Source organism: Bubalus kerabau, chromosome 5 (assembly GCF_029407905.1).
Source record: "Bubalus kerabau isolate K-KA32 ecotype Philippines breed swamp buffalo chromosome 5, PCC_UOA_SB_1v2, whole genome shotgun sequence".
Taxonomy (NCBI): domain Eukaryota; kingdom Metazoa; phylum Chordata; class Mammalia; order Artiodactyla; family Bovidae; genus Bubalus; species Bubalus kerabau.
This window is the reverse complement of record NC_073628.1, coordinates 57,087,575-57,112,945: the sequence shown is the minus strand read 5'-3', so window position 1 is coordinate 57,112,945 and position 25,371 is coordinate 57,087,575. Positions and strand designations below refer to the sequence as shown.

The 25,371-nt window shown below is 47.1% G+C and overlaps 1 protein-coding gene across 1 annotated transcript; it reads left to right on the top strand.

Moving 5' to 3' along the window:
- The first annotated feature begins 13,664 nt into the window (after positions 1–13,664).
- Positions 13,665–14,782, top strand: LEMD1 (LEM domain containing 1). The gene is made up of 2 exons (XM_055583543.1): positions 13,665–13,746; positions 14,592–14,782. The coding sequence occupies exons 1-2, from the start codon at positions 13,665–13,667 to the stop codon at positions 14,729–14,731; spliced, it is 222 nt and encodes a 73-aa protein (XP_055439518.1). The 3' UTR covers positions 14,732–14,782.
- The last annotated feature ends 10,589 nt before the right edge of the window (positions 14,783–25,371 follow it).

Here is a 25,371-nt window from a genome sequence, read left to right as displayed (position 1 = left end):
GCTTCACAGTGGAAATGGACTTCCAGCTGAGATTTGAAAGATGGAGAGGAAGGCATGCTGAAAGCACAGATCCCAGGACCCCTCTCTCTTTCCCAGCATCTAGGACATTTTCAGGAGAAGGCAATGGCACTCCACTCTAGCACTCTTGCCTGGAAAATCCTATGGATGGAAGAGCCTGGTGGGCTGCAGTCCATGGGGTCGCTAAGAGCCGGACACGACTGAAGTGACTTAGCAGCAGCAGCAGCAGCAGGACATTTGCCCATGGTTATATACACATGCAGTGACTTTGCAAACAAGTGCCATACAGAGCCTCTCCTGTTGCAGGTGGGCCCCGTTGCTCCCAAATTCCTTTCCTTTCTAGGAGTCTGACATTTCTTCCTCTTCAGGCTTTGACTCCCTGAGGCTTGTCCTCCAGGAGGAAGGGGAACCCTGAGCAGTTATCAGGCGTTTGCACCATAGCATCAGAGAATACATCGGGCTCTCTTCCGGAGCAGGTTTCACTCGGATAGGAGAAAAGCACAGGAGCGTCAGTGGACATCTCGTCCCAGGGTGGCACGGGTTGGTGGTCGTGGGGCGGGGGGCACCTGGTGGGGAAGAGGGACGAAGCAAAGGGTGGCTGGGAGCTCTGACAATGAGCTTCCCCCGTGGCACACACACCTGCGCCAAGGTGTGCAGTCTATGCACATTTAAGCTCCTTCACTCTCTAGACCTCCTCCCTCCTTTCCCTTCCCTCTTGTTTTCTCTCTCCAAGTACTTTCCCCCCAGCTTCCTTCCAAAGGATGTCCCATCATGTCCCAGCACACACTGCCAGGGTCCAGGAGATTGGGGAGAGAGGCGTGGGTTGCCTGTCCTAAAGCTGCCCTGCCCCAGCTAAGATGCTTGTTGGTGGCCAGGAAGATGCGTGACTTCATCTGTCTGAATTCCGGTTTCCCTCCATCTGTCTGAATTCCAGTTTCCCTCCTTATGGAACGGGTGGATCTCTGCCTCCACTTCCCTTCCTCTCAGCTGGCTATGGGGGCAAGAACGTAAGACTTGGGTTCTGATCTCAGTTCTCTTCACTAGCTGTGGCAGCCCAGAGAACTCAGTCACCCCACCCCTCTGTTTTCCATATGTAAAATGCGGATAATAATGAACACCGCATGTTTTTTGAGGATCAAACAAAAGATAGCATGTGCTAAAATGCTTCCTTAGCTCACTGCCTGGTATAAAGCACGAGTTCAATGAGTTAACTGAGAGGGTTAGCTAAGAATGGCAGGAGATTTTGCCCTTATCTCACACTTGTAACTGCCTTTAGCACAGTGGAGTGGTGTGCTGAAAAGTCAGCCGCGGTTCCTCTGACTTATTGTCTCCTTCCCACCCCACTCTCCCCACCCTCCCCACCTTCCCCAGCCCTCCCCTCCCCCCCACCCCAGCCTGGGTTCCTCTTTTATTCTGCCCTCCCCGCCTCCCCTTCTCCCTCCCCTACCCAACCCCAGGCTGAGCAATCGAGGACCAGTCACTCCCTCTGCCGCCTCCTGCCCTCCCCTCCCCCTCCCCACATTTCCCCTCCCCCCTTCCCCTCCCCTACCCCACTTCCCCTCCCCCTCCCGTCCTCCCCTTCCCCCCCCCCCCCCCCCAAGGCTGGAGACCGAGGACCGGCGCTCCCCTCGCCGCACTTCGGGGAGCGTCCTGCAGGCGGCGCGCTCCGGTCGCTGGCGCGCCGGTCGAGTTGGGGCTGGGGTAGGGAGCGAAGGGTGAGGGGGAGTGTGCAGGGAAAACAGCCCCACGCGCAGCTCACATATTTACATCCGAACTGTCAAAATAGTTATTTTTAAGTCGAGCTCCGTCTGCTGCGGCTTAAAGTCGAGCAGGGCGGGGGCGGGGCGCCCTGCCGGGAGCGCGGGCGGCGGGCGCGCGGAGCGGCTCTGAGCCGGGGCTCCGGGGGGTTGTGTGTGCTTGGGCCCGGGCGTGTGGCCTTAGCCTCATCCTCCGGCCGCTTTGCCCCGAGCTTCGACCTTCGGGAGGCGTGGACACCCAAACCGGCCACGCCTGCCTTCCCAGAGCGGACAGGGGTGACCGCGCATCCCCCCGAGCCAGGATGGAGGTCTGTCCTTGTGCCCCTGGGAAGGAGAGTCCCCTTACTCCAGCCCCTGATGACCTCAGCCCCCAACTCAGCAACCAGCATCCCTCCTAGCTGCATCTTCGATCCACCGAGCTATAAAGCAGGACCTCTGGGGCTCCAGATCCAGCTGTCATTTTGAGGACCCCCCCAACACACACACACACACACACACACACACACACACACACACGGGCATCCACAGCACAGCCACTCCCGGGAAGGAAGGTGCTGGTCAACGTTTGGACGGGCCTGAAGCTAAGGCCTCTTGGATCTGCAAGCAGTGGAGAGAGTGCGCCTTAAATGTCAGCAATGGCGAGAATGAATTTTTTCTGGGCAAAGCGAGGGGCCTGCGGGTTTGACGCTTGTGACGTTTTCTTTCTGGCTCGCTGTCTCAGGGGCAGTGGGATTTGAGACAGACGCTGGCTGGCTCTGCTGCTATCAATATGTGTCCCAGCCCCGTAAAACGTCTGCTCTGTAATGAGTGCTGTTTGGGAATGTCACCTCTGCTGATGGGAAGGCGGCCCTGCGCACAGCCAGAGCCGCCTCTCCGTCTTCATTAGGCAGCCCGCAGCCTGGCTGCCCGCCGCCCTCGCTGGGTGACGGATGAGGGCCACGAGGAGTCAGGGCAGCAGCCTCCTGCTGTCCAGGATTCATTCCCAGACGATGACCCCACCGCCGTCCCTGCCGAGCCCCCTCCCCTGATAGACAGCTGGAAAGAAAGGCCCATCTAGGACAAGGTGCCGCAAGGACAGAGGATAGCCAGAAATCGGCACAAGAGAGTGGAGTCATTTCCAAGAACAGACACATGCCCTAACCACTGTGGTCTCCTGCCTAGATTGCTCTTTCTGGTCTTTCCCCTCCCCTGCCCAGCTGTTTTCAGAGGCCGCCTTTTATGTCCTTTCTAATCTGTTCATCATGCTCAAGTCACTGGATAAGGGTATAACTGTTCTAATTCCAGACTTCCCTCCAGCCAGGTCTCTATATTGCCTCCCAGCAAAATCCTCCTCCCTTTAAATCTCAGCCCTCATCCCTGCCTGAGACAAGGGACGCTGAGATGAGTGAAGCCTTAAGGTGGCATGAGACAGTGACATGGCTTCAGAGGCCCGCTGCTACTGCAATAAAAGCCTCGCCCAGCTGCTGGCCGCCGCACCTGGGGGTCTCGGTGCTCGCCCCTTCCCCAGGCCGTGTCCCATACCGGCCGCGGCATGGCCTTAGCCTTCTCTGCCGGCCGGTCCAGCTAAGCTGGACTCAGAAGTGTCCTTCCATACTTGTCAGTGGTTGGGGGGTGAAGTCAGGTTGGTCCTACTTTGGAGGGTTAGGAGTGGAGGGTATGATCACTCAGAATTGCGTGAGGAACTGTCCCATCCAAAAGCTACACAGATAGTTGATTTCTTGACTCGGTCTAGTGGTGGAAGGGGCTTCACCTTACCAGGCCCTCATTTTGAAAGGCTGTGAAGGGGCCACCTGGACTTTTTCCATCACGCCTCCATGACCCCGTGATGGGCACCCTTGTTCAAGCCAGAACTGTTCCTTCAACTCAAGCCAGAGTGTCATCTTGACGTTCCCCCACTCTCCACCCCCGCCCCCACATTCGACCCATCACCATGCCTGTGGGCTCTCCTTCCTAAATCTCCCTTGAAACTACCTGCTTCCATCTCTACGGCCAGCGACTTGGTGCAAGCTGTCATCTCGTCTCACCTCGCCCTTGGATCTTGTCTCTACCACCCTTGCACTGGCGCTTCTCCAGCCGCCCTCTTGGTGCCCCAGTTGCACGTGACCATCCCTGGGCGCCCGTTCTAGCAGTTAGGCCCTCCCCTCCCAAGTCCTTCTCTGTCGCGTGTCGGTCTCATCATCACAGTCTTGAATCCCCTTCTTCACTCCATTTGCTTGTTTCTCTGCTTTCCCCTCTAGGGGCACAAGCTCTAGCAGGACAGGAACCCCACCTGCTTTATTTACCCTTAAATCCTCAGCACCAAGAACAGTGCCAGGCATGTGGTGGAAATGTTTGTTGAAGGAATGAATGAATCAGTGAGTGAATAGCTTGCCACCACCTCATGGTAGCCCAGCCCTGCCCCGCTCTTCTCTTTTCGTCACATTTAGAGGCATCTTCCTCCAACACCGGTGTCACCGAGTCATTCCTCTGCTCAGAGCCCTTTGGTGAGGCAAAACGCTGGCAACTGTTGAAGCAGTGTGAAGGGTATGTGTGGATTTTATCATGCTTCCGCTTTACTTGCTTGTAATTTACTACTGTTTGAGACCGTTTAATGGCACCCCACTCCAGTACTCTTGCCTGGAAAATCCCATGGATGGAGGAGCCTGGTAGGCTGCAGTCCATGGGGTCGCTAAGAGTCAGACACGACTGAGCGAGTTCACTTTCACTTTTCCCTTTCATGCATTGGAGAAGGAAATGGCAACCCACTCCAGTGTTCTTGCCTGGAGAATCCCAGGGACGGGGGAGCCTGGTGGGCTGCCGTCTATGGGGTCACACAGAGTTGGATACGACTGAAGCGACTTAGCAGCAGAAACCATTTAAAGTAAATTGAATCTGAAAACTGTAGAAGCAAAAAAAAAAAATTATAAAACCTTCAGTGGCTCCCACTGTCCTCAGGGTAAAGCCTTGGTGCTCCTCTTTCTCACGCCCTTCACTCTCCAGCCCCTGCCAGGCTTCCGGCCTCACCCTCAGCAGTCACCTCATTGCTTTGCACATTGAGAGGATCCCCGTGAAACAGCCACACTTGTTAGCATCAGGAAGACTCAGAATTCTCTGGAACAGTTTTCTGTTTTCATTTTACCAGTGTAGATGTGTGTGTGTGTGTGTGTCTATGTGTGTGGCTGCTGGAAAGTAAGGTCAGCTTAGAGCTTCTCCTGCAAGGACTGTAAAAGGATATTTAGGCCATTAGGGTTTCCATCTCTCTTAGCCTCGTTCTTGGTTCCGTTTTATGCTCCTGCTTTTTTCCTTTGCTTCTACCTTGATTATCTTTCTATGCCTGTCTTCAAACCCTTGCCGATACAGAGTCTCCTTCAAGCTGTAGGAATTCACCTCTCCTTGGTTTTAGGGGCAGGAATGGATGTCCCACCATGCCCTCTTCATCTTCGTTTGTCTCATCTTTTATTAAATTTGGTTGCTCTTTTGCGAGTTGTTCCTTCCGCTGAACAACACTCTCTCCCTATGATGTGAGCCCATTCCCTCCAGTGCATTCTCTCTCTCTCAAATGTCCCTTAGAGTAAAAGCAGATCCCTGGCTGGCCTTTTTATTTAAATTCATTGTCATCCATAGGCATACAAATCCCCTCCCTCTTGACCCTACCCCCCACCTCCCGCCCCATCCCACTCTTCTACGTCGTCACAGAGTGCTAGCTTGAGCGCCCTGTGTCATAGAGCAGATCCCCGCATAGTAACGCCTGTGTTTCTGTGCTGCTCACTCAATTTGTCCCATCCTCCCCTTCCCCCACGGTGCCCACAAGTCTGCTGTCTATGCGGACATTGCCATTGCTGCCCTGCAAATAGGTACATCAGTACCATCTTTCTAGATTCCATATACATGCGTTAGTATATGATATTTTTTCTCTTTCTGACTTACTTCACTCTGTATAATAGACTCTAGGTTCATCCACCTCATTAGAACTGACTCAAATGTGTTCCTGTTTATGACTGAGTAATATTCTGTGGTATATATATACCACAGCTTCTTTATCCAGTCATCTGTCGATGGACATCTAGGTTGCTTCCATGTCCTAGCTATTGCAAATAGTGCTACAATGAACACTGGGGTACATGTGTCTTTTTCAACTATGGTTTTCTCAGGGTATATGCCCAATAGTGGGATTGTTGGGTCATACAGTAGTTTTACTCCTCATTTCTTAAGGAATCTCCATATTTTTCTCCATAGTGGCTGTATCAATTTACACTCCCACCAACAGTGCAAGAGGGTTAAGACTATACTACAAAGCTACAGTCATCAAGACAGTATGGTACCGGCACAAAAACAGAAATATAGACCAATGGAACAAAACAGAAAGCCCAGAGAAAACCCACGCACCTATGGGTACCTTGTCTTTGACAAAGGAGGCGAGAATATATAAGGGAGAAAAGACAGATGCTTCAATAAGTGGTGCCGGGAGAATTGGACAGCTACATGTAAAAGAATGAAATTAGAACACTTCCTGACACCACACACACATATAAAATGGATTAGAGACATAAATGTAAGACCAGAAAATATAAAACTTTTAGAGGAAAACATAGGCAGAATACTCGATGACATAAATCACAGCAAGATCCTCTATGACCCACCATCTAGAGAAGTGGAAACTAAAACAAAAATAAATGAGTGGGACCTAATTAAAGCTTCTGCACAGCAAAGGAAACTGGAAACAAGGTGAAAAGACTACCCTCAGAATGGGAGAAGATAAGAAGTGAAACAACAGATAAAGGATTAATCTCCAAAATGTACAAGCAGGTCCTTAAAGGAGGACAAGCTACCTTCAGTTTCCCCTGATTCCCAGGGAGAGGTGGGCTGTGACCGTGGGGCTGTGAGGCTGTGAGGCCGTGTCCCCGCCCCACCAGGAGCCCTGCGAGAGGCCCCTGCTGCCCCTGCAGAGTAACGGGGCTTCGCTCACAGCTCACACTTTTGAGCCCTTACCATGGGCACTATTGAAAACAGTGCATTAAGCACATGAAGTGCATTACCTCAGTCCTGCGGCATCCTGCGGAGAAGGTAATTTTATTGTATGTCCATTTCACAGATGTGAAAGCCAGGGCACAGAATCCCAGAGCTTAGAGTAGGTGGCGGGTCCAGGATAGAAGCAGAGGCAGCCTGGCCCGAGTCCACTCCTGATTGCTCTGCGTTTGCCTCTAAGTTCCTCCAGAGGGTCCCGAGCTCCCGGCTGAGACTCTGGCAGTCCGCAGCCTCCCTCCATTGCTTTTGCTACTGTTGTATTATCGTTTCACAGGGAGACTACGGTGAAGGACCCCACGTCTCCCTCCCCACAGCCGCTCTTCCCCTGTGGTTCATCTTGTCCTGCACTGTCAGATTCGTCTTTCTGACAGTCAGGGACCTCCAGGGACAACCCATCATTGTCATCAGAGAGCCCCAGAATGGGAGGCTCCTGGAGGCAGAAGGGACCTGGGGCCCTACACCTTTGTAGGAAATCCTAGGGCTCTCTTGTTCAACTGTGTCCATCCCTATGTAAAGCAAATCCTTTGCTGAAGCTGGTCTGCTCTAATTCCCATTCCTACTCCAAGTCTTTGTTCATAATGTGTCTGTCCTTGCCTGGAAGGTCCAATCTTTTGCTTCTGCCTACCCACACCTTACTTGTTTGGTAGGTTCCAGCAACCCACTCCAGTACTCTTGCCTTGAGAATCTCTTGGACAGAGGAGTCTGGTGGGCTACAGTCCATGGGGTCACAGAGTTAGACATGACTGAGCGACACACACACACACACACAGTCAGAGTTTCACGTTCTACAGGAAGCTCTCCCTGAACACCTCCCACCCCTAACCAGGGGTGATTTTTTCCCCTCTGCTTCTGAATTTCTGCAACATTTTTGGGTACTATGTTGGTATCCAATTATGAACTTCTTACTTTTAATCTTATGTCTTTGGAGTTTGTTTCTTCATGTAGACATAATCTCTTTGAAGACAAAAATCACATTTTAGATCTCTTTCTATTGTCCACAGATTATACAACATTTTTTGTGCATTAGTTATGCACAATAAATCTCGTATGCAAGACCTACAGGATACCAGAAAGGGAGTGCTTAAGATAATAATTTGTCAGCATCTAAGGGCTGGTTGGAGAAGGCAATGGCACCCCACTCCAGTACTCTTGCCTGGAAAATCCCTGGATGGAGGAGCCTGGAAGGCTGCAGTCCATGGGGTCACTAAGAGTCGTGACAGGACTGAGCGACTTGACTTTCACTTTTCACTTTCATGCATTGGAGAAGGAAATGGCAACCCACTCCAGTGTTCTTGCCTGGAGAATCCCAGGGACGAGGGAGCCTGGTGGGCTGCCGTCTATGGGGTCGCACAGAGTCGGACACGACTGAAGCAACTTAGCAGCAGCAGCAGTAGCAGTAGGGCTGGTTTGTCTTCATAAGAGAACTAGAGGATAGATTCATTTCGGTTTTAAGAAGCAGCACAGAGAACAGGGTGGATGGGTAGCTTCCTAACTTTGCAGAGCAGTGAAATTCTGCCTTTAAAAGCAGTCTTCATAGGAGCCCAACATGCGAAGCTGGCAGAGGCAGACTCGTCATGACTGCCCTGGAGTGGGCTGCTCTGTGCTCACCGCCCGCCTCCACAGCAGCTTGGAGGGAACCTTGGGGATGGAGTATTGTATGTTGAAAACCACTGGGAACGATCCATCTTGTCTTACTTCACATAAGCAGCATCTACTAACTTGGAGGCTGAAAGAAGAGACTTGTATGTACTCGATCTTATTAAAAACATATTTGCTTTGTGTTTATAAAATGGCAATTAAGCAACTTCCTTCTCTTTGTTTCACAGAAATTTGGTTTTGTTTTTTTCCATTAGCCTTGTTCATGCCTTATTCTCCTGAGAAGATGCTTCTGCCAGAGCCCTCACTGCATTTGGTTAAACAATTGTTCACTCCTCTGTTGTCCCCGTTAAAGAGGCAGCTCTTTGAAAGCAGACACTCTGCCTTACCCATCTTCTCATCTTCAGTCTTAGCAGGGTGTCTGGTGTGCAGTAGGTGTTCAGTAACTGATGTCCCAAGGGACCTGAGTCTCTAGCTACGCAGCTCTCTCTCAGTGAGCCCGGCCCAGCTCGTGGCTTCTGTGGCTGATCCACGAGGACTGTGGGTGTGGCGTGTCTTTCTCCTGCTTCACAGCCTAAGGCTGAGCACCTACCCTGCTCTCCCCTCCCCTGCTCCCCTCTTCCCCTGCCCAACTGTCACAGGCTCCAGGAATATTAGTTAATTTTAATATTAGCCTAAGAAAGATTAATTAGGAAGGCAAATTTGCTCTTAAAAGTGTAATTAATTCCAAAGCCAAATAGCGGAGAGTTATGGATTATCTGCTTTGCTGCTGCGTTCAAGTGATGTGGAGAATCGAGAGTTGACTAGATGAGCAAAGAAGAATCATTCAAGTGTCAGTGCTGTGTAGACCAAACTCCATAAGAAGGCTCATGGCTGAGACAAAAGATTTAGGCTGAAGTAGTTCCCATGCAAGGGAGGCAGAGGACACCTCCAATCAGACATCCTGTCCAGTCTGTTCCAGCTCCTAAACCATTTACAAACCACATGTCTTTCTCTCTAGTCCTCCCGCAAACTGGCCTGGTCCAGTCTGAGTCAACTCTTTTTCTGGACTATTGTAATAACTTCCCCAAGAGGCCTCCAGACTCTGCCCTACCAACTCATTCTCTACTCAGACTCAAACTGAAATTGTATCAAATACATAGATGCATTGTCCTCAACCCAGAATTAAACACAGTTACGCCATGCGCTGCTTCTGAACTTCCAAATGTGCATAGAGGTGAAGGATTAACTCCTTGGCATGGGCCACAGAACCCTTCATAAGTTGGCCCAACCTGTCCACCAGGCTCATTTCCTTCTTGCTCACCACATCCCAGAATGATGGTCCCCAGCTCCCTTTTTATAGGGAAAACTATGGCTTATTGTAGAAGCCTCAGCCCAAATGAAACTTTCAGCCCTTAGAAACTTCCAATTCTGGGCTCCTGGAGCACTCTGTTAACAGTTTATCTTATTTTCTTGATATTATTTGCTTTCTTTTCTCTTTAAGGGAATGAGCTCCTTAAAAGGACTGTGGGTTTTGCATCTTTGTATTTTCTCTTCTCTGTCTCCCTAATTTAGGCCAAGCGTAAAGTCTATCCTGTAGATGACCAATAAATATTTGTTGAAAGAAATTGGTCAGTTCATAATTTCAATAGTGATGCCAACGGGATTAGCTCACTGAAACAAACTTCCTCCTTTGTCCCTCAGTCAATAGTAAGTGCAGCTTGAGATATCTGAGAAAATGCCTCAGTTCTCCACTTCCTTGTACCTGCCTAGCTGAGGCTCAGAGGCAGCTGGCTTTGGGAGGAAAGTTGGGAGAGAATGGCAAGTGATGCAGACTTCAGCCTGACAGCTGCTGATCCTTGCTTTAGTTGATTTCCCCCTTTGCAAATGGTTATTGGCAATTGAAACTGCATATCTACTCTCTGCTCCCCTATGTAAATTGCATTTACATTTAAATTGTGCATTCTTCCAAAGGATGGGGTTAGTAAATAACATCAGATTAAGCTTGAGGAGAGGAAATTGTGCCCCATGTCAAACCTGAGACTGAAGTGACATCTGGCTTTTAGTATTTCCGTTATTTCAGTTTAATAACAGCATGTGGCATTAAGGGAAAAGAAATTGGATCTACATTTTAATGAAAGGAGGAAGCTCTCAGGGTTTAGATACCTTATCATGTTGAATACCTAGTCGATTGGCAATTAAAACTTGTTTCCCTGGAGAAATGGAATAAAACATCTTTGCAGTCATGGAGAGAATAAAACAAAAAACAAGCTAATGACCAGGACTTCACAGATAAAACCAAGGGAAGTGGGTGATGTAAACATAAAAATCAAATATTTCAGGATATCGCAGAGCACAGGAATTTTTAAACAGAATAACACTGAGAATAGAATCATGCATATGCTTCAGACAGAATGGTTTGCAAATAATAGGGGGATCAACCCAATCATATCATCTGATTAAATTCTTTGTCAACCTAGCTTGTTTTAAGTTCCAGAGGTCTGACCAAGAAAATATTTTAGAAATGCTACTTTCATCCCAAGAGTCTGTTTAAATGGAAGCGGTTCCACCTGCTGGCTGCTTTCTTTGTTTAAAGCAATTCTGGGAAATGTAAATAAAATGCTTGTGCATCCTAATAACCCAAGCCTATCATTTATTTGCTTTGATTTGAAACAAATGTGTCAATTTTCAAAGTCTTTGTTTGGTAAACCCAGTGTTCAGATGTTGGCAAATGTTTGCATTGTATGTTTGTTTGGAAACTGATGTTTTATTCACAGACTCGGGAGCCAGAGCCCTTGGAACCGCAGTCTGGGATCCCTCAGTGAGACTCCCTGACCATGCACACAGAGATGTTCAGTCCTCTCCCAGAACCTGCAAAGTGTTGACATGATAGAGTCCCATGGGCAAGTGTAAGTGGGGTGGAGACTTCTAAGAAAGACACTGGTTGTAGCAACTTTCTGCAATAGAGCTCATGAAAAATCAAAACAACAGAAAGCATTTATATACTACTTACTATGTGCCAAGCACTTCATGTGCCAAACACTTCCTATGCCAAGCACTCAGTGAATCCACGTAAGAGCCCTGTGAGGTAGGTGCCACTGCCATCCGCGTTACAGATGAAGAAAAGGAGACACAGTGAGGTTGGTAACTTAGCCCACCCGGGGCACTCAGCTGGTAAGACACAGAACTGGAATTTGACTCTAGCCAGGCTGGCTCCACTGTCCTCTTAAGCCCTCCCAGTGATTTCCTCCTACCCCTGGTATTTAATGAAGGCATTGTGTTTTCACAAAGCTATATTTTGTCTTGCATAATTGTTTTTAACGTCTCAGCAGTATTTTTTGAAATACCCAAGCTAATAGTCTGAGGGTTCTCTCTTAAACAAAAGTAAGCAACGACAACAAAAACTAGCCGCTGCAATATGGATAATAAATAATATCTGTGCCAGAGGTCTTTCAGGAGTGTGCAGAGGATGAAATGAGATGATATGAGAGTGCTTTGAAAAGGCCAAAACCATCAAAGTTCTGAAACATTGTTTACCAAAATAGTCTTTTTCCTACATGAGCAGTTCCTTAACAAGTTAATATGAGTTCCTTCTACCTTCCCATTTTCCCTAGAGTATATGGCCAAATTACCCATCTACTACTGTGAGTCTTGATGATGGCCTGGACACTTGAGTCTGTTTGATTTCTCCTTTATCTTCCCAATTCCTTAGCACCATTTGGTTTGGTAACAGACCCTTCTCACTTCTATGCATGACAGTCTCTCTGCATCCCTTGATATTTTACCATGGCAGTTGGCCTATGAAGTTGACCAGTGCCCCTTTCTGTTTGAAGTCAGGTTAAATTCATCATCTGACTTTCACATCAGTCTGTTGCCAGGGGGATTTCTGATGTCACATGTCAGTATTATGATTACCATAATACTTAACAGGCAAAAAGGGATTGGTTGCTAGTGGAAATCCTTGGGTGAAACTCACCCAGCTTTAGTAACCACCCAGCTGCAGAGACTTTAGACAACCATGTAAACGAGTAAGTGAGTTAATCATTCAACTGGATTCTATTTGAATTTTTCTTCCATATGGGTGTTCCTTTAAGCAATTGTCTGCTGTCACTTGAAATTGATGAGGGCTCTTTTGGAGGTTATTTTTGGGAAGGTGGTGAAATAACAGACAGCTGTTCTTGGGAGCAAGTGTCATAGGATCTGCCTAAGCTAGCTTCCAGTTTAAAAAATATCTGCGGTACATCATCCTTTTCTTTCATAACATTAGGTCATTTACTAGTGGCCCTAAAAGTGTCAATTCAGCTTTCCGAACACATAGGAAAGAAGGAAACTTACATTTACCAAGTACCTACTATGTGCCAGAATGTGACTCTGGTCAAAGTATAGCTTTATTGAACAAAGTTCAAAGTCATTACTTAAAATTGGTCCAGATCCTGATATGCTGAGTAATTGTCTCGAAGTCATTTTCACTGCAATATTAAGAAGACTGGAAACATGATAAAAATGAGGTATAATAAATAAAGATCTGATAAATGCATCTGTCTTTTCAGAGTTTTATTAAGTAGGTAGAAGGTCAGTTTTAGGGGATACAGGGATCAACGAAATAAAACTGATTGAACCTGAGGTTTTGCAGATTTGGAAAGCCATATCAAGAATTGCCTGAATCTATATAAATCAATTTGTGTGCCAGACAATGAATAGCTGACTTTTTTTCAAATGCCAATTCAGCAATTACAAAGCCTGTTGGCAGCTAATTAAAAACTGCCGTCCGTTATGTTCAGAGTTGAATTACAAGTGTGAAAAGACTACTGTCTGCAGTAGCTGAGTGCTCTGCACTCTGTACTCTCATCAAAAGGAGGGCGGGGATAAATAACTTTTATTTAACTCACTAAAAAATCTCTCTCAGCTCTTTCATATTTAATTAACTTATCTTCTAAGAGCTTGTGTCTTACTCAGAGCTCCTAAGCAGTGATCGAAATATCTGTTCATTTTGTGTAGAAGATTTTTCTTACATTAATTGAGTAGAAAAGTTAGAAATAATTGAACCCCAAAGACACTGGGGAAAGTGACACCCTACCAAAGCTTTGCATTGAGGCCACTAAAGCCAGAAGAGATTGATGACAGAAAAACAGCAGAAAATGGTGGGTTTTGCTTTATTGACTCTGCACCTCCACACCTGGGGAGCTGGGGCTATAAACACTTCTGTGGACTGGTAAAGTTTTAGTTCTCATTTACAAGTCTCGTTTATAACTTAACGTTTTGCTATCTCAAGGATTCCACTGTCAGAAAAGAGACCCAACTTTTGTCACCATGGTGGAGGTGACGTGTCTGAGTGATGACGAATTACAGAATGAACTCAACAAACTTGGATTTTCACCTGGCCCGATACTACGTACGTATGCGGCAATTACTAGAGGCTACTCAACGATTCAGAGAAGGCAATGGCACCCACTCCAGTACTCTTGCCTGGAAAACCCCATGGATGGAGGAACCTGGTGGGCTGCAGTCCATGGGGTCGCTAAGAGTCGGACACGACTGAGAGACTTCACTTTCAGTTTTCACTTTCATGCATTGGAGAGGGAAATGGCAACCCACTCCAGTGTTCTTGCCTGGAGAATCCCAGGGACGGAGGAGCCTGATGGGCTGCCGTCTATGGGGTCGCAGAGAGTCGGACACGACTGAAGCGACTTAGCAGCAGCAGCAGCAGCACTCAATGATTCCTTGTGAACTAACTCCAAAGGCTGAAAATTATTTGCAGTGGAAGGAACATATGCGATAAAAAACATTAAAATAGAAATAGGAAAAAATTTTAAAACCCAGAAAACCATATAGAAGGAAGAGACCATAAGTAACCCAGTTCTTATTCACAGATTAGTGAAGAGAAAGTATTGGTATTTTACAATCGTCAGAGTTACTCTTGATTATATCACCCTGGGCTCTTTTTACATTTCTAGAATGTGCCCCATGTTAACTGTTTATGTCCTTGTCCATATTTCCCATAAATAAGATGTACGACTTTGTCAGTCTTGTTCTCCAGTGTCCACGACACCTAACTCTGTGGCCAGTCCGCAGAAGCCCACCTTAAGTGTTGGTGGAAGGCGAGGAGTGAGTCCAGTAGGTATGGGGTCCACCTTACTGTAAAAGCCACAATTTCCCAATAATGTAAGAATAAAAATCTAAGTTGTGTAATATTTTGAATCACAGACTGACTTAACGGCTCTCCACATTCTTGTTCAGCTTCCACCAGAAAAGTGTATGAGAAGAAGCTAGTGCAGTTGCTGGTCTCAACTCCGTGTGCACCACCCAAGAAGAATGGACCCGGAGAACTGAACAGAGCTCAGGACGATGACGACAGTGAAGGTACCATCAGAAGCTGACCTGTAGATAGCAGCTGTGCGCTTATTCACGCCTTGTACGGTACGGTTTGTGCAGCCTTAAGTGGTATGCCAGGTGACCTGTGAAATATCCCTGTGGCCTGTTTGCACGCAGAGCCGAAAAATAGGCCCCGGGGCTGCAAAAGGAATCTATTAACGCCACATCTACATTCATGCCAATGACTCAGTGGGTGGACTGTTGGAGAAAGGACTGGTCAATTTGCACATTCTGTTACTAATCAGAGCCAACTCTGTGTTTGATTTCTAAAACCAGAAGTTCCCGCAGGTAATTTCCTAGTCTCCTTTGAGGTCTCAACCTCTGCTTTGCCTCAAGCAATAAATTTGGCAGTTATTTTCTTCAGACTAAATGATGACACGTCCATTCAGATGTATGAACCAAATTGTACCTCCCCAAAGTCCTCCTGTGCCTCCTTGTTTTTCTTGTTCTCACTCACTGTGCTGGCATTCAGTGGATCTAACCTCTTCAGGGGCCTCCCTGGTGGCTCAGAGGGTAAAGCGTCTGCCTGCAGTGAGGGAGATCTGGGTTTGATCCCTGGGTGGGGAAGATCCTCCGAAGAAGGAAATGGCAACCCACTCCAGTACTCTTACCTGGAAAACCCCATGGACAGAGAAGCCTGGTAGGCTACAGGCCATGGAATGTCAAAGAGTCAGACAAGACTGAGCGACTTCACTTTCAGTTTTCACAACCTCTTCAAACGTCCCAAATATTTTTGACTTAGAGGACTCGTGTAAAATCCTATGCAAGAAAACCTCTGCTGCAGGTCCAACAGCACTTCATGGGGGTGGACCATAACTGGTCTCTTCCAGGCCCCAGGGTGGGTAGGGGGTGGTGAACTCTGGCATCCATGGTTTTTCTTTTCAGGGGCCCCTGCTGCAGGGGTACAGTTCTCCTGCAGGAGTGTCTAGTTTAGGCTCTGAGGGCGTGGGCTTTAAGATTCCCACAATTCATTCTGAGGCTTTTTTTGTTCAATAGACATTTATTAGGAGTCCTATGTGAACCACAGTAAAATAAAAGGACCTATCATTCATTGAAGGCCATTGATGCATTTCTGGCCTAATATACATTATCTCATTTAACCCTCACAATACTTAGGTGAAGTTCAGAGAGGCCAAGTAACTGGCTTAACATATAGCTAGGAAGTTGCCCCAGAAAATCAGGTCCCAATAGAATATGCCATGAAGAGCAAGGCCCATCCATCTTCTTTATCACTACGTGTCCAGGTCCTGGAACAATACTGTGCATACACAGCAGGAAGTCACTCTACACTTTTCTCATAATTTCCATTATGAGGATGAACATATGACATTTTTTTCCATGTCTGACCTACAAAAAATGGCAATTTCATATAATTCAAATTAAGAACTCAACAAACAAATGCCTGGGGCCCCCGAAGAATCCCCTGGAATACCTAGTGTTGGTGGTGGTGCAGACCCTGAGGCTTTCCCTGAGCCCAGCATGACCTCATGGAAATGGCAGCAGAGTTTGGGGACAGACCTCACTGGACTCTGTAGTTAGCATGGGGGTCCTTCAGGACAAATGGCTACTGCAGAGTTTTTCTGGAGGTGGGGTGTGTTCAGAGTCTTGATCCAGATCTGGGGGCCACTGTACCCTGCCAGAGACAATAGCTGAAGGGACCTGACCAGCCCTCTGATGAAATGCAGGGTGAGCCTAGAAGATTCCAGAGAGGAAGGCTTGTATGCTCACTGCTCATGACTGCCCAGGACTGCAGGTCAGAGCTACACAACCAAGCTGTTGTGTTCTCAAGCCAAGCCATCCTGGTTCTCAGCAGGCAGGTTCTCCACAGAGGTGCATTTATGCGAGGTCTAGGAGGGAGCTGGACCTTCGGTTTGCAAGCTCTGCTATTGCTTTACTGTCCACCTAACACTAGCCATCTGCAGGTAATCAGGTCAGAGTAGAAGCTCTGCTTCAGTCCTGCTCTTGAAAAGCAAGAGTCAATGGCCGGTGGGTAGTACAAGCAGAAAACCTGCTTCTCAAGGCCAGGTCTGAATTAGACACTTGAATCTGCCCATTGGAGGAGTTTCATAGACCCTGGTGCCGTTAGAATGCAGGGGTTGTCATGGAATTCACATTCGGCCTTGGCCGTTTCACAGAAGCACGCAGTCCTGGGGTGGGGTTGTGGTGGAGGGGGCAGGGCAGCACCAGATCTGAGGCTGAGCATTAGGTCGTCCAAACAATGAGTAGATTCGGTTTTTCTTGTTCTCACTCACTGTGCTGGCATTCAGTGGATCTAACCTCTTCAGGGGCCTCCCTGGTGGCTCAGAGGGTAAAGCGTCTGCCTGCAGTGAGGGAGATCTGGGTTTGATCCCTGGGTGGGGAAGATCCTCCGAAGAAGGAAATGGCAACCCACTCCAGTACTCTTACCTGGAAAACCCCATGGACAGAGAAGCCTGGTAGGCTACAGGCCATGGAGTGTCAAAGAGTCAGACAAGACTGAGCGACTTCACTTTCAGTTTTCACAACCTCTTCAAACGTCCCAAATATTTTTGACTTAGAGGACTCGTGTAAAATCCTATGCAAGAAAACCTCTGCTGCAGGTCCAACAGCACATAGTTGCTCCAAGTCGATCAAAACAGTTCTCCACCAACTGAAGCCGAGAGTTGATTAACAACCTCATGGCGGTTTCTGCTCATGGTGGTTCCCCTGATTTTAAAGCCTTTTTAGCACAGGCCAGGCCTTCCCTCCCCTGGGTGCTCCTTTGAATACGGGACAAATTCTGCCCTGTCTTGACAATCAGAGATGAATGAGGCTCACAGCCACTTTGAAGGGGCAATGACGAGACCAAAAACACGCCCAGATGAGCAGCCAGCTCTGGCTCTGCAGCGTGTTTCTCTCAGAGGCACACAAAGCCGACCGCAGCCTCCCAGGGAGGAGCCCACAGCGTGATTGTGTGTTCCACAAAGGCCAGTGCAGAATCTGCCCTCAGAAGGTGAAATGAATTTTCTCCCCCTCACAAGAATCTTTTGCCCTGTGATTGAGAGGATTCACTCCTGTCATTGGTGTCTATTCCCTTTGCTAGCTTGTATGTTCTCATGGCCGATTTTCCTTTTGTTTCCCATGATCCAGAGTTTAATGCCACTATCATTTTGAAACGAAATATCACACCCTCATCAGAAAAAAGCAAGGGACCCAAAAATGTATGTACAATTCTAATGCATGAATACTTTTACACATATATTAAATATAGGAAATAGCACTTTTTATGTGTATTAGCAAAGGAAATAGCTAGTCCTCTACACTCAGTTATAATGCTAAAATCCTAGTGTTTTAAAAAGCCCCTGTTAATGCAGGTTTCTGTTTTGTGAAAGTATTTCCACATCCCAGCACAGGGCCCAGAGTAAGTGTCTCCCGCCCCTCCCTGAATAGCCACCCTCGCCCCCTCCAGCGGTCCTCCCTGTCTCTCCTCTGGCCCGCGGTCACACGTACACCCACAGTGAGCGTGGGGTAAGTGTGAGTTCCTGTGCCCTTCTTTCTGTCTCCCAGACGCCAAGGTCTGCCCTCCACCCTCGTCACCGATGAGACAAGCAGCCGGTCGTGTGGGAGTCACAGGTTTGGGCAAGCCCCGCTGGGTTAGCAGCCCTGCCCTTCCACTTGCTGGCCACGGGACTTGAACAGCTCTAGGCCTCCCCGAGTGCAGCTGGATCGCTGTGCTGTGACACAGGGCGACTGGGAAGGGGGAGGCTCTAGCCTCGGACCTGGAGCGCTGTTAGCCCACGTCGTGAACTCCGGGCCATCAACTCGAGAGGCGCTTTCTCAGCCTTCTGAGCGCAGCCTGCTTCCTTAGATTTGGCAGCTCTGTGCTCTCTCGGCTCTTGGGTCTGGCCTCCTCCTGTCCCGAGCTGGATCTTTGTCTGTTGGCCCCTACAGGCACTGGTGCCCGAGTCTCTCTGCTGCTTCTGTCTCACTCCGCGTCTTTTCCCTTTCTGTCTCTTCCCCCACTGCCTCTCTCTGGGGTGTCTCTACATGGCCTCCACAGAGAACCCTCTCCTAGGCTTGGGTCTGCATATCCAATTGCCTCCTGTCCTGGAGAGCTCCTTCCTTCTCCTTCTCCTCCCCGTCCTTCCTTCCCCATTTCTCACATTCACCCAACAAATGCTTATAATCATGGATATTTCATAGATTAGATAGATGTGTTTATACTCCCCTCTTCGGTTATATCCCAGCAGCTCATTCTCACTCACCCCAACCTCCGTCTGTGACCTCTGCTCATTCTGATGGCTTCACTGCCTTCCCACTGTTCTGGCTCAAAACCTCTGAGTTATCGTGGGATGTCCACAGTCCTCAGCTTCCTACACATACATCATTGCCAAATCCCGTGGATTCGAATTATGAGTTTTGTTTTGTTTTTAATTATCCCTCCTCCTCTCTCCACTGCTGCTATGTTGGTTTGCATTCATCTACTTTTTAAAAAAATTTAAACAATTGCAAAATCTTCCTAACTGGCCTCTTCCTCCAAGTCGGGTTCAAATCTACCAGTAGAGATTAAATCATATTACTAATTTGCCTGGAGGCTTTAGAACAAGATGCAGGCTTATTCTACACCATGAGGAGGCACCAGTGTCTCCAGTTACTTTATCTCCCTCATCATCATCAGCTGCTGCTGCTGCTGCTAAGTCACTTCAGTCATGTCCGACTCTGTGCGACCCCATAGATGGCAACCCACCAGGCTTCCCCGTCCCTGGGATTCTCCAGGCAAGAACACTGGAGTGGGTTGCCATTTCCCTCTCCAATGCATGAAAGTGAAAAGTGAAAGTGAAGTCTCTCAGTCGTGTCTCACTTTTAGTGACCCCATGGACTGCAGCCCGCCAGGCTCCTCCGTCCATGGGATTTTCATCAGACTCAACCGTAGTTGTTTCTGCACCTCGCTCACTTTCTTTCCACAGGCCTTTGCCTCAGCCGTTCTCTTTGCATGGAATTCTTTTCATTGTCCCACCTGCTCCCCGTTTTCCTTCCTGTTAAAATCCTGTGATGACTTAAGGAGCATCTCAAAGGCCAAGGTGCCTGTGTCCCCTTCAGTGGCTGCCACAGGCTCTTGCGCATAGTAGGAGCACAAAGCCCACCTCATCAAATCTACCAAACAGTCTGTTGACAAATGGGTAGGTTTACCAATGTGATCTAGTGTGTAGACTGCTTGCTGAGTTTAAATACCAAGTGAAAAGGAGCCCCCCGTAAACATTCCTGCAGGACACTGTAGCTTCAGCTTCCCACGGAAACATAATTCAAATTTGATGAAGAAGTTCTGATATCTTACACATTTTCTAAAAGGATTTTTAAATTCTTCTAAATGGCTCATTAAAGGAATCCTTTCCATTCAGTAAACCTCATTTCCACAGAAAAAGCCTTTTGTATAGTTCCTGCAAAGACATTTACAGAAAAAATAGCAGCCTGAGTATTTAAAATGCATCAGGTGGGACCAATGCCCTTCATGCTTTGCTTTACGGAAACCCGAAATAAAACACGTCAATATTTTGAATGAGCAATAGAATTTAATAGAAAGTTTGTGATGGCATAAGATGTTCTGATCTGAAGGATTTATATAAGCCATTTTGATTCTTGGAAGGGCCCCAAGACATCTTTTCAACTTTAAGTCTGAAAGTAAATGTAAATAAGCACTTAAATTTCCATGTAAAATGTGGTAGAAAGTGTGTTTATTGAGACACTTGTCGAACACCATAGACTTTAATTACTTAAAAGCAGTGGTCTGTACCTAACAGTCTTCTAAGTACCTGCAAGGGTCGTGTTTACATTTCTCTGAAGCACCAGTGAACACACATTTCCCTCTTATTTTAGAAGATTTCTAGGGGAATACTTTGAGATTTGGATTGTGTCAATATCTGCACACTTTTTAATACTATATGTGTGTGTGTGTTATCAAGCCACATATATGGCCCATTTGATTTGGTGGTTAAGACCACCAACAAAGCCAGGTGGACATTTTTAGTTGAGTTTTTCCATCAGATAGACTCTAGACACAGTTTGTGCTTCCACTGATGGAGGAAGGAGTTGGGCCAATGTGTATAACTCAGGCTCTACGTCCCCTCCTCCCAAAGAGGGAAAAATAGTGTTCGGGTGGAAGTAGGGAGGCAACACAATCTAAGCACTGAGGTTGCATACAGTGGGGTTTGAGTAGGGTGACCATAAAATTTATTATCCCTAACAGGATGCGTTTGAGAATGAAACCAGAAGGGATGCTGAAATAGCAGAAGTAAAAACAGGGCATATGGTCACCCTGGGCCTGGGAGTGGTTCCAAAGGGTGACGTGTTTGTGCATGCACACGTCTTTGGGTGGGGGGGCTGCCGTGTGCAACACCCAGAGGGCAGCTGGCCCTGGAAGGTGTGTGCTCCTGGTCCCATCTGGGGGTCTCCTTATTCTCTTCCCGAAAGAGAGTGCTCTTTTCGGCCAGAATCCCCGTTCATTCTGCTCTCCCAGCCTGGAATGCCTTCTTCTCATCTTGCCGCCTGTCCTGTACCACATTCCACCAGGAGTTTCTCCTCATGTGCTCTGTGGGTCTGGTTCTAGGAATCTGCCTTTTCAATCAACCCCTACTTCCACCCTCTGCCCAGGAGTGTTCCAGGCTGTCACCTTTTGAGGGTGAAAAACTGTATCTGAGTCCTCTGTTTAGCTCAACGCCAGGCATGTGTGGGTTGGGGCAGTTGCTCAGTCCCTGCTGCTGACCTGCAGGGAAGCTTCACCTGCAGTGACCATGATGACCTGGCTCTCTGGCCTCCTCGTCTGTGCCATCTCCTGGGCACACCTTACTGTAGTCTCTCGAGAGACAGTGCTTGGGTCAGAGCAAAGTAATGACCGCGCAGGGGGTCGTGACTACAGAGCTTCCACCAGCTCTCAGCATGTGAGTTAATGACTACTTATGGTTTTTAACTGTATATAGGGCATATACAGTTATGCACCCTGAATATAGGGTGTTGTGCTAGACCTTCTTTAGGAAGAAAATAGGTGCAAAAGGAGCCATAGTTTCTGTCTTGCAGAAATTTAAGTAGAGCTCCGGAAACAAAGAACACGTATATAAAAAATACGGACTCTACCGCCTGGGTTCATATCCCAGTTCTGCCACTAACTTGGACAAGACACTTGCCTTCTCTGTGTCTTCATTTTTTCATCCGCAAATATGGATGATAATAATCTCAACTTCATATAATTTTGTAAGGATTAAGTTGGAGTGGGTAAAATAGAGAAGTGATGGAGTATAATGAGTTATATAAGTACAAATAAATAATATTCTTATCATTAATATTATATAAAAAGCATGATATTTAATTATCTGTGATACAAAGCAATATACTTAGTGAAAAATAATATAATGGAAACGGAATCTTCAGTATTGAGCTCCCAAGTGCCATAGAATGTGATTTATAGTTGCCTATAGGTGACGTTAGTGGTAAAGAACCCGCCTGCCAATGCAGGAGACTCAGGAGTCGTGGGTTGGATCCCTGGGTCTGCAAGATGCCTTGGAGAAGAACCAGGCAACTCACTCCAGTATTCTTGCCTGGAGAATCCCATGGACAGAGGAGCCTGGCAGGCTCGTCAGTCCATAGCGTTGCAAAGAGCGGGCATGACTGAAGTGACTTATCGCATCACACACAAATGTATTTATACAGTTAAATATACAGATATAATTAAAGATTGCTCTCTGTGAGTGCTGTGTGTTGAATGAGGCAGATCAAACTTTAAAAAAAAATGTTATATGTGCTCTATCAGTACATAGGATTCCTTCTTCTCGATCGTAGATGTAAATCTATCCCTGCCTCTTTAAACATTTTTTGAATAATTTATTTTGAGATAAGTTCAAACTTGGTGAAAGTTGCAAGAATAGTATTCAGTTCAGTCCCTCAGTTGTGTCTGACTCTTTGCGACTCCATGAATCGCAGCACACCAGGCCTCCCTGTCCATCACAACTCCTGGAGGTCACTCAGACTCACGTCCATCGAGTCAGTGATGCCATCCAGCCATCTCATCGTCTGTCATCCCCTTCTCCTCCTGCCCCCAATCCCTCCCAGCATCAGAGTCTTTTCCAATGAGTCAACTCTTCACATGAGGTGGCCAAAGTACTGGAGTTTCAGTTTTGGGTTAGCCAAAAAGTGCGTTTGGATTTTTCCATTACATCTTACAGAAAGACCCAAAAGAACTTTCTGACCAACTCAATAGAATTCCCATATCCCAGAAAATCCAATGGTTACCTTTCACCACGTTAAAAAAAATTGAACTATAGTTAATTTACAGTGTTGGTTAGTTTTAGTGATTTAGTTTTTGTATATATACATATATGTTCCTTCTCCTTATAGGTTATTACAAAATATTGACTATAGCTCCCGATGTTATACAGTAGGTCCTTATTTTGTGTGTGTGTGCACATATGTGTCCCACCATTATGTCTGAACCACTGAGAGCAAACAGCAGCCACAGAGCCCCTCAGTTCTCCAGCATGTACTCTGCCTGCCCCTGAGGGATTCTTTCCCACATAACCACTGTGTAACACGGAAATGCACATTAATTCAGTGCTACCATCCAGTGTTCAGACCCCATTCAGATTTCACCAACTGCTCCGATTATGTCCTTTGGTTTCTGGCCCAAGGCCAATCCAGGAGCATGTGCCGCCTGTAGTTGTCAAGTCTTTGCAGCTTCCTTCAATCTGAAACAACAGTGCCTCAGTCTTTCCCTGTCAAATGTCCTGGACTGTTTTAAGGAGGATAGGCCTTTCATTTCACAGGGTGATTCTTCTTTTGACTTTCTTTCAGGCCATGTATCCAGGCAGGAATTCCTCAGAAATGGTGTGCTCTTATCATTCTGTCCCACTGCTGGTAAATGCTAGCCTTAATCACCTGGAAAAGTTGGTGTCTGTCAGGCCCCTCCATAAAGCTATCATTTCTCTCTTTGGAATTGAACAGAGTTTTGAGGAAAGCTATTCTGAAATGATACCTCATCAAGCCCAGTATTCATTAGCCCACTACTCAGAAATGACTGCCTAATTCAACTTCCATCATCAGGATGGCCCGTTGAAAGTTTCTATTTCTATTATCTCTTCTATGTTTATTAGTTGGTATTTTACTATAAGGAAGACTTTCCCTTCACCCTCATTTATTTATTTGTTGATTGGTTGTTTTGGTTTCCCTGGTGGCTCGGACAGTAAAGAATCTGCCTGCCATTGCAGGAAACGTGGGTTCAATCCCTGGGTTGGGAAGGTCCCCTGGAGAAGGAAATGGCAACCCACTCCAGTATTCTTGTCTGGGAAATCCCATGGACAGAGGAGCCCAGTGGGCTACAGCCCATGGGGTTGCAAAGAGTCAGACATGACTTAGTGTATAAATAACAACAGGGGGTGACTAATATCCCACATGCAGTGCAGTGAGAACAATACAAAACAAAACAAAGAGAAAAAGACATGTGCTCCTCATTCCTTGAGCATTTCCTTCATTTCTGAAACATAACAAGAGGTCTCAGACCCATCTTGTGCTTTTTCTGCCCCAGGAATGCTGGCTCCTTTTGCTGCAGAATGATATTCAGAAACCAAGATCTTCAGTGAGCTCACTGTTACTGGGGAGTCATTGCTTCTAGGCCCTCTCAGTGGACAGAGCTAGAAAATGTTTGTTTCTATGTACACATAGACTTATGCATCTATCACTATTTTTATATCTCTATATATATACATTTTAAAAGCATGAGTCTGTTCAGTTCAGTTCAGTTCAGTCGCTCAGTCGTCTCCAACTCTTTGCGACCCCATGAATCGCAGCACACCAGGCCTCCTTGTCCATCACCAACTCCAGGAGTTCACTCAGACTCACGTCATCGAGTCAGTGATGCCATTCAGCCATCTCATCCTCTGTCGTCCCCTTCTCTTCCTGCCCCCAATCCCTCCCAGCATCAGAGTCTTTTCCAAGGAGTCAACTCTTCGCATGAGGTGGCCAAAGTACTGGAGTTTCAGCTTTAGCATCATTCCTTCCAAAGAAATCCCAGGGCTGATCTCCTTCAGAACGGACTGGTTGGATCCCCTCGCAGTCCAAGGGACTCTCAAGAGTCTTGTCCAACACCACAGTTCAAAAGCATCAATTCTTCGGTGCTCAGCCTTCTTCACAGTCCAACTCTCACATCCATACATGACCACTGGAAAAACCATAGCCTTGACTAGACAGACCTTTGTTGGCAAAGTAATGTCTCTGCTTTTGAATATGCTATCTAGGTTGGTCATAACTTTCCTTCCAAGGAGTAAGCGTCTTTTAATTTCAAGGCTGCAGTCACCATCTGCAGTGATTTTGGAGCCCAAAATAATGAAGTCTGACACAGTTTCCACTGTTTCCCCATCTATTTTCCATGAAGTGATGGGACCGGATGCCATGATCTTCGTTTTCTGAATGTTGAGCTTTAAGCCAACTGTTTCACTCTCCACTTTCACTATGGGCTGTCCATTACAACCCAGCATTGCAGTGTTCTTTCTAACCTTTCCCCTTTCTGTGTTTGTTAAGTCACTTCTCTGACAGGGAAAAACCTGCCTTCCATTATCCTCAGTGTATTTACATTTTGTTCAATTTTCTAATTCTCTCAGCATAAGCAATTTCACAATCATAATCGCCAGCTCCTTGTCTGCACAGC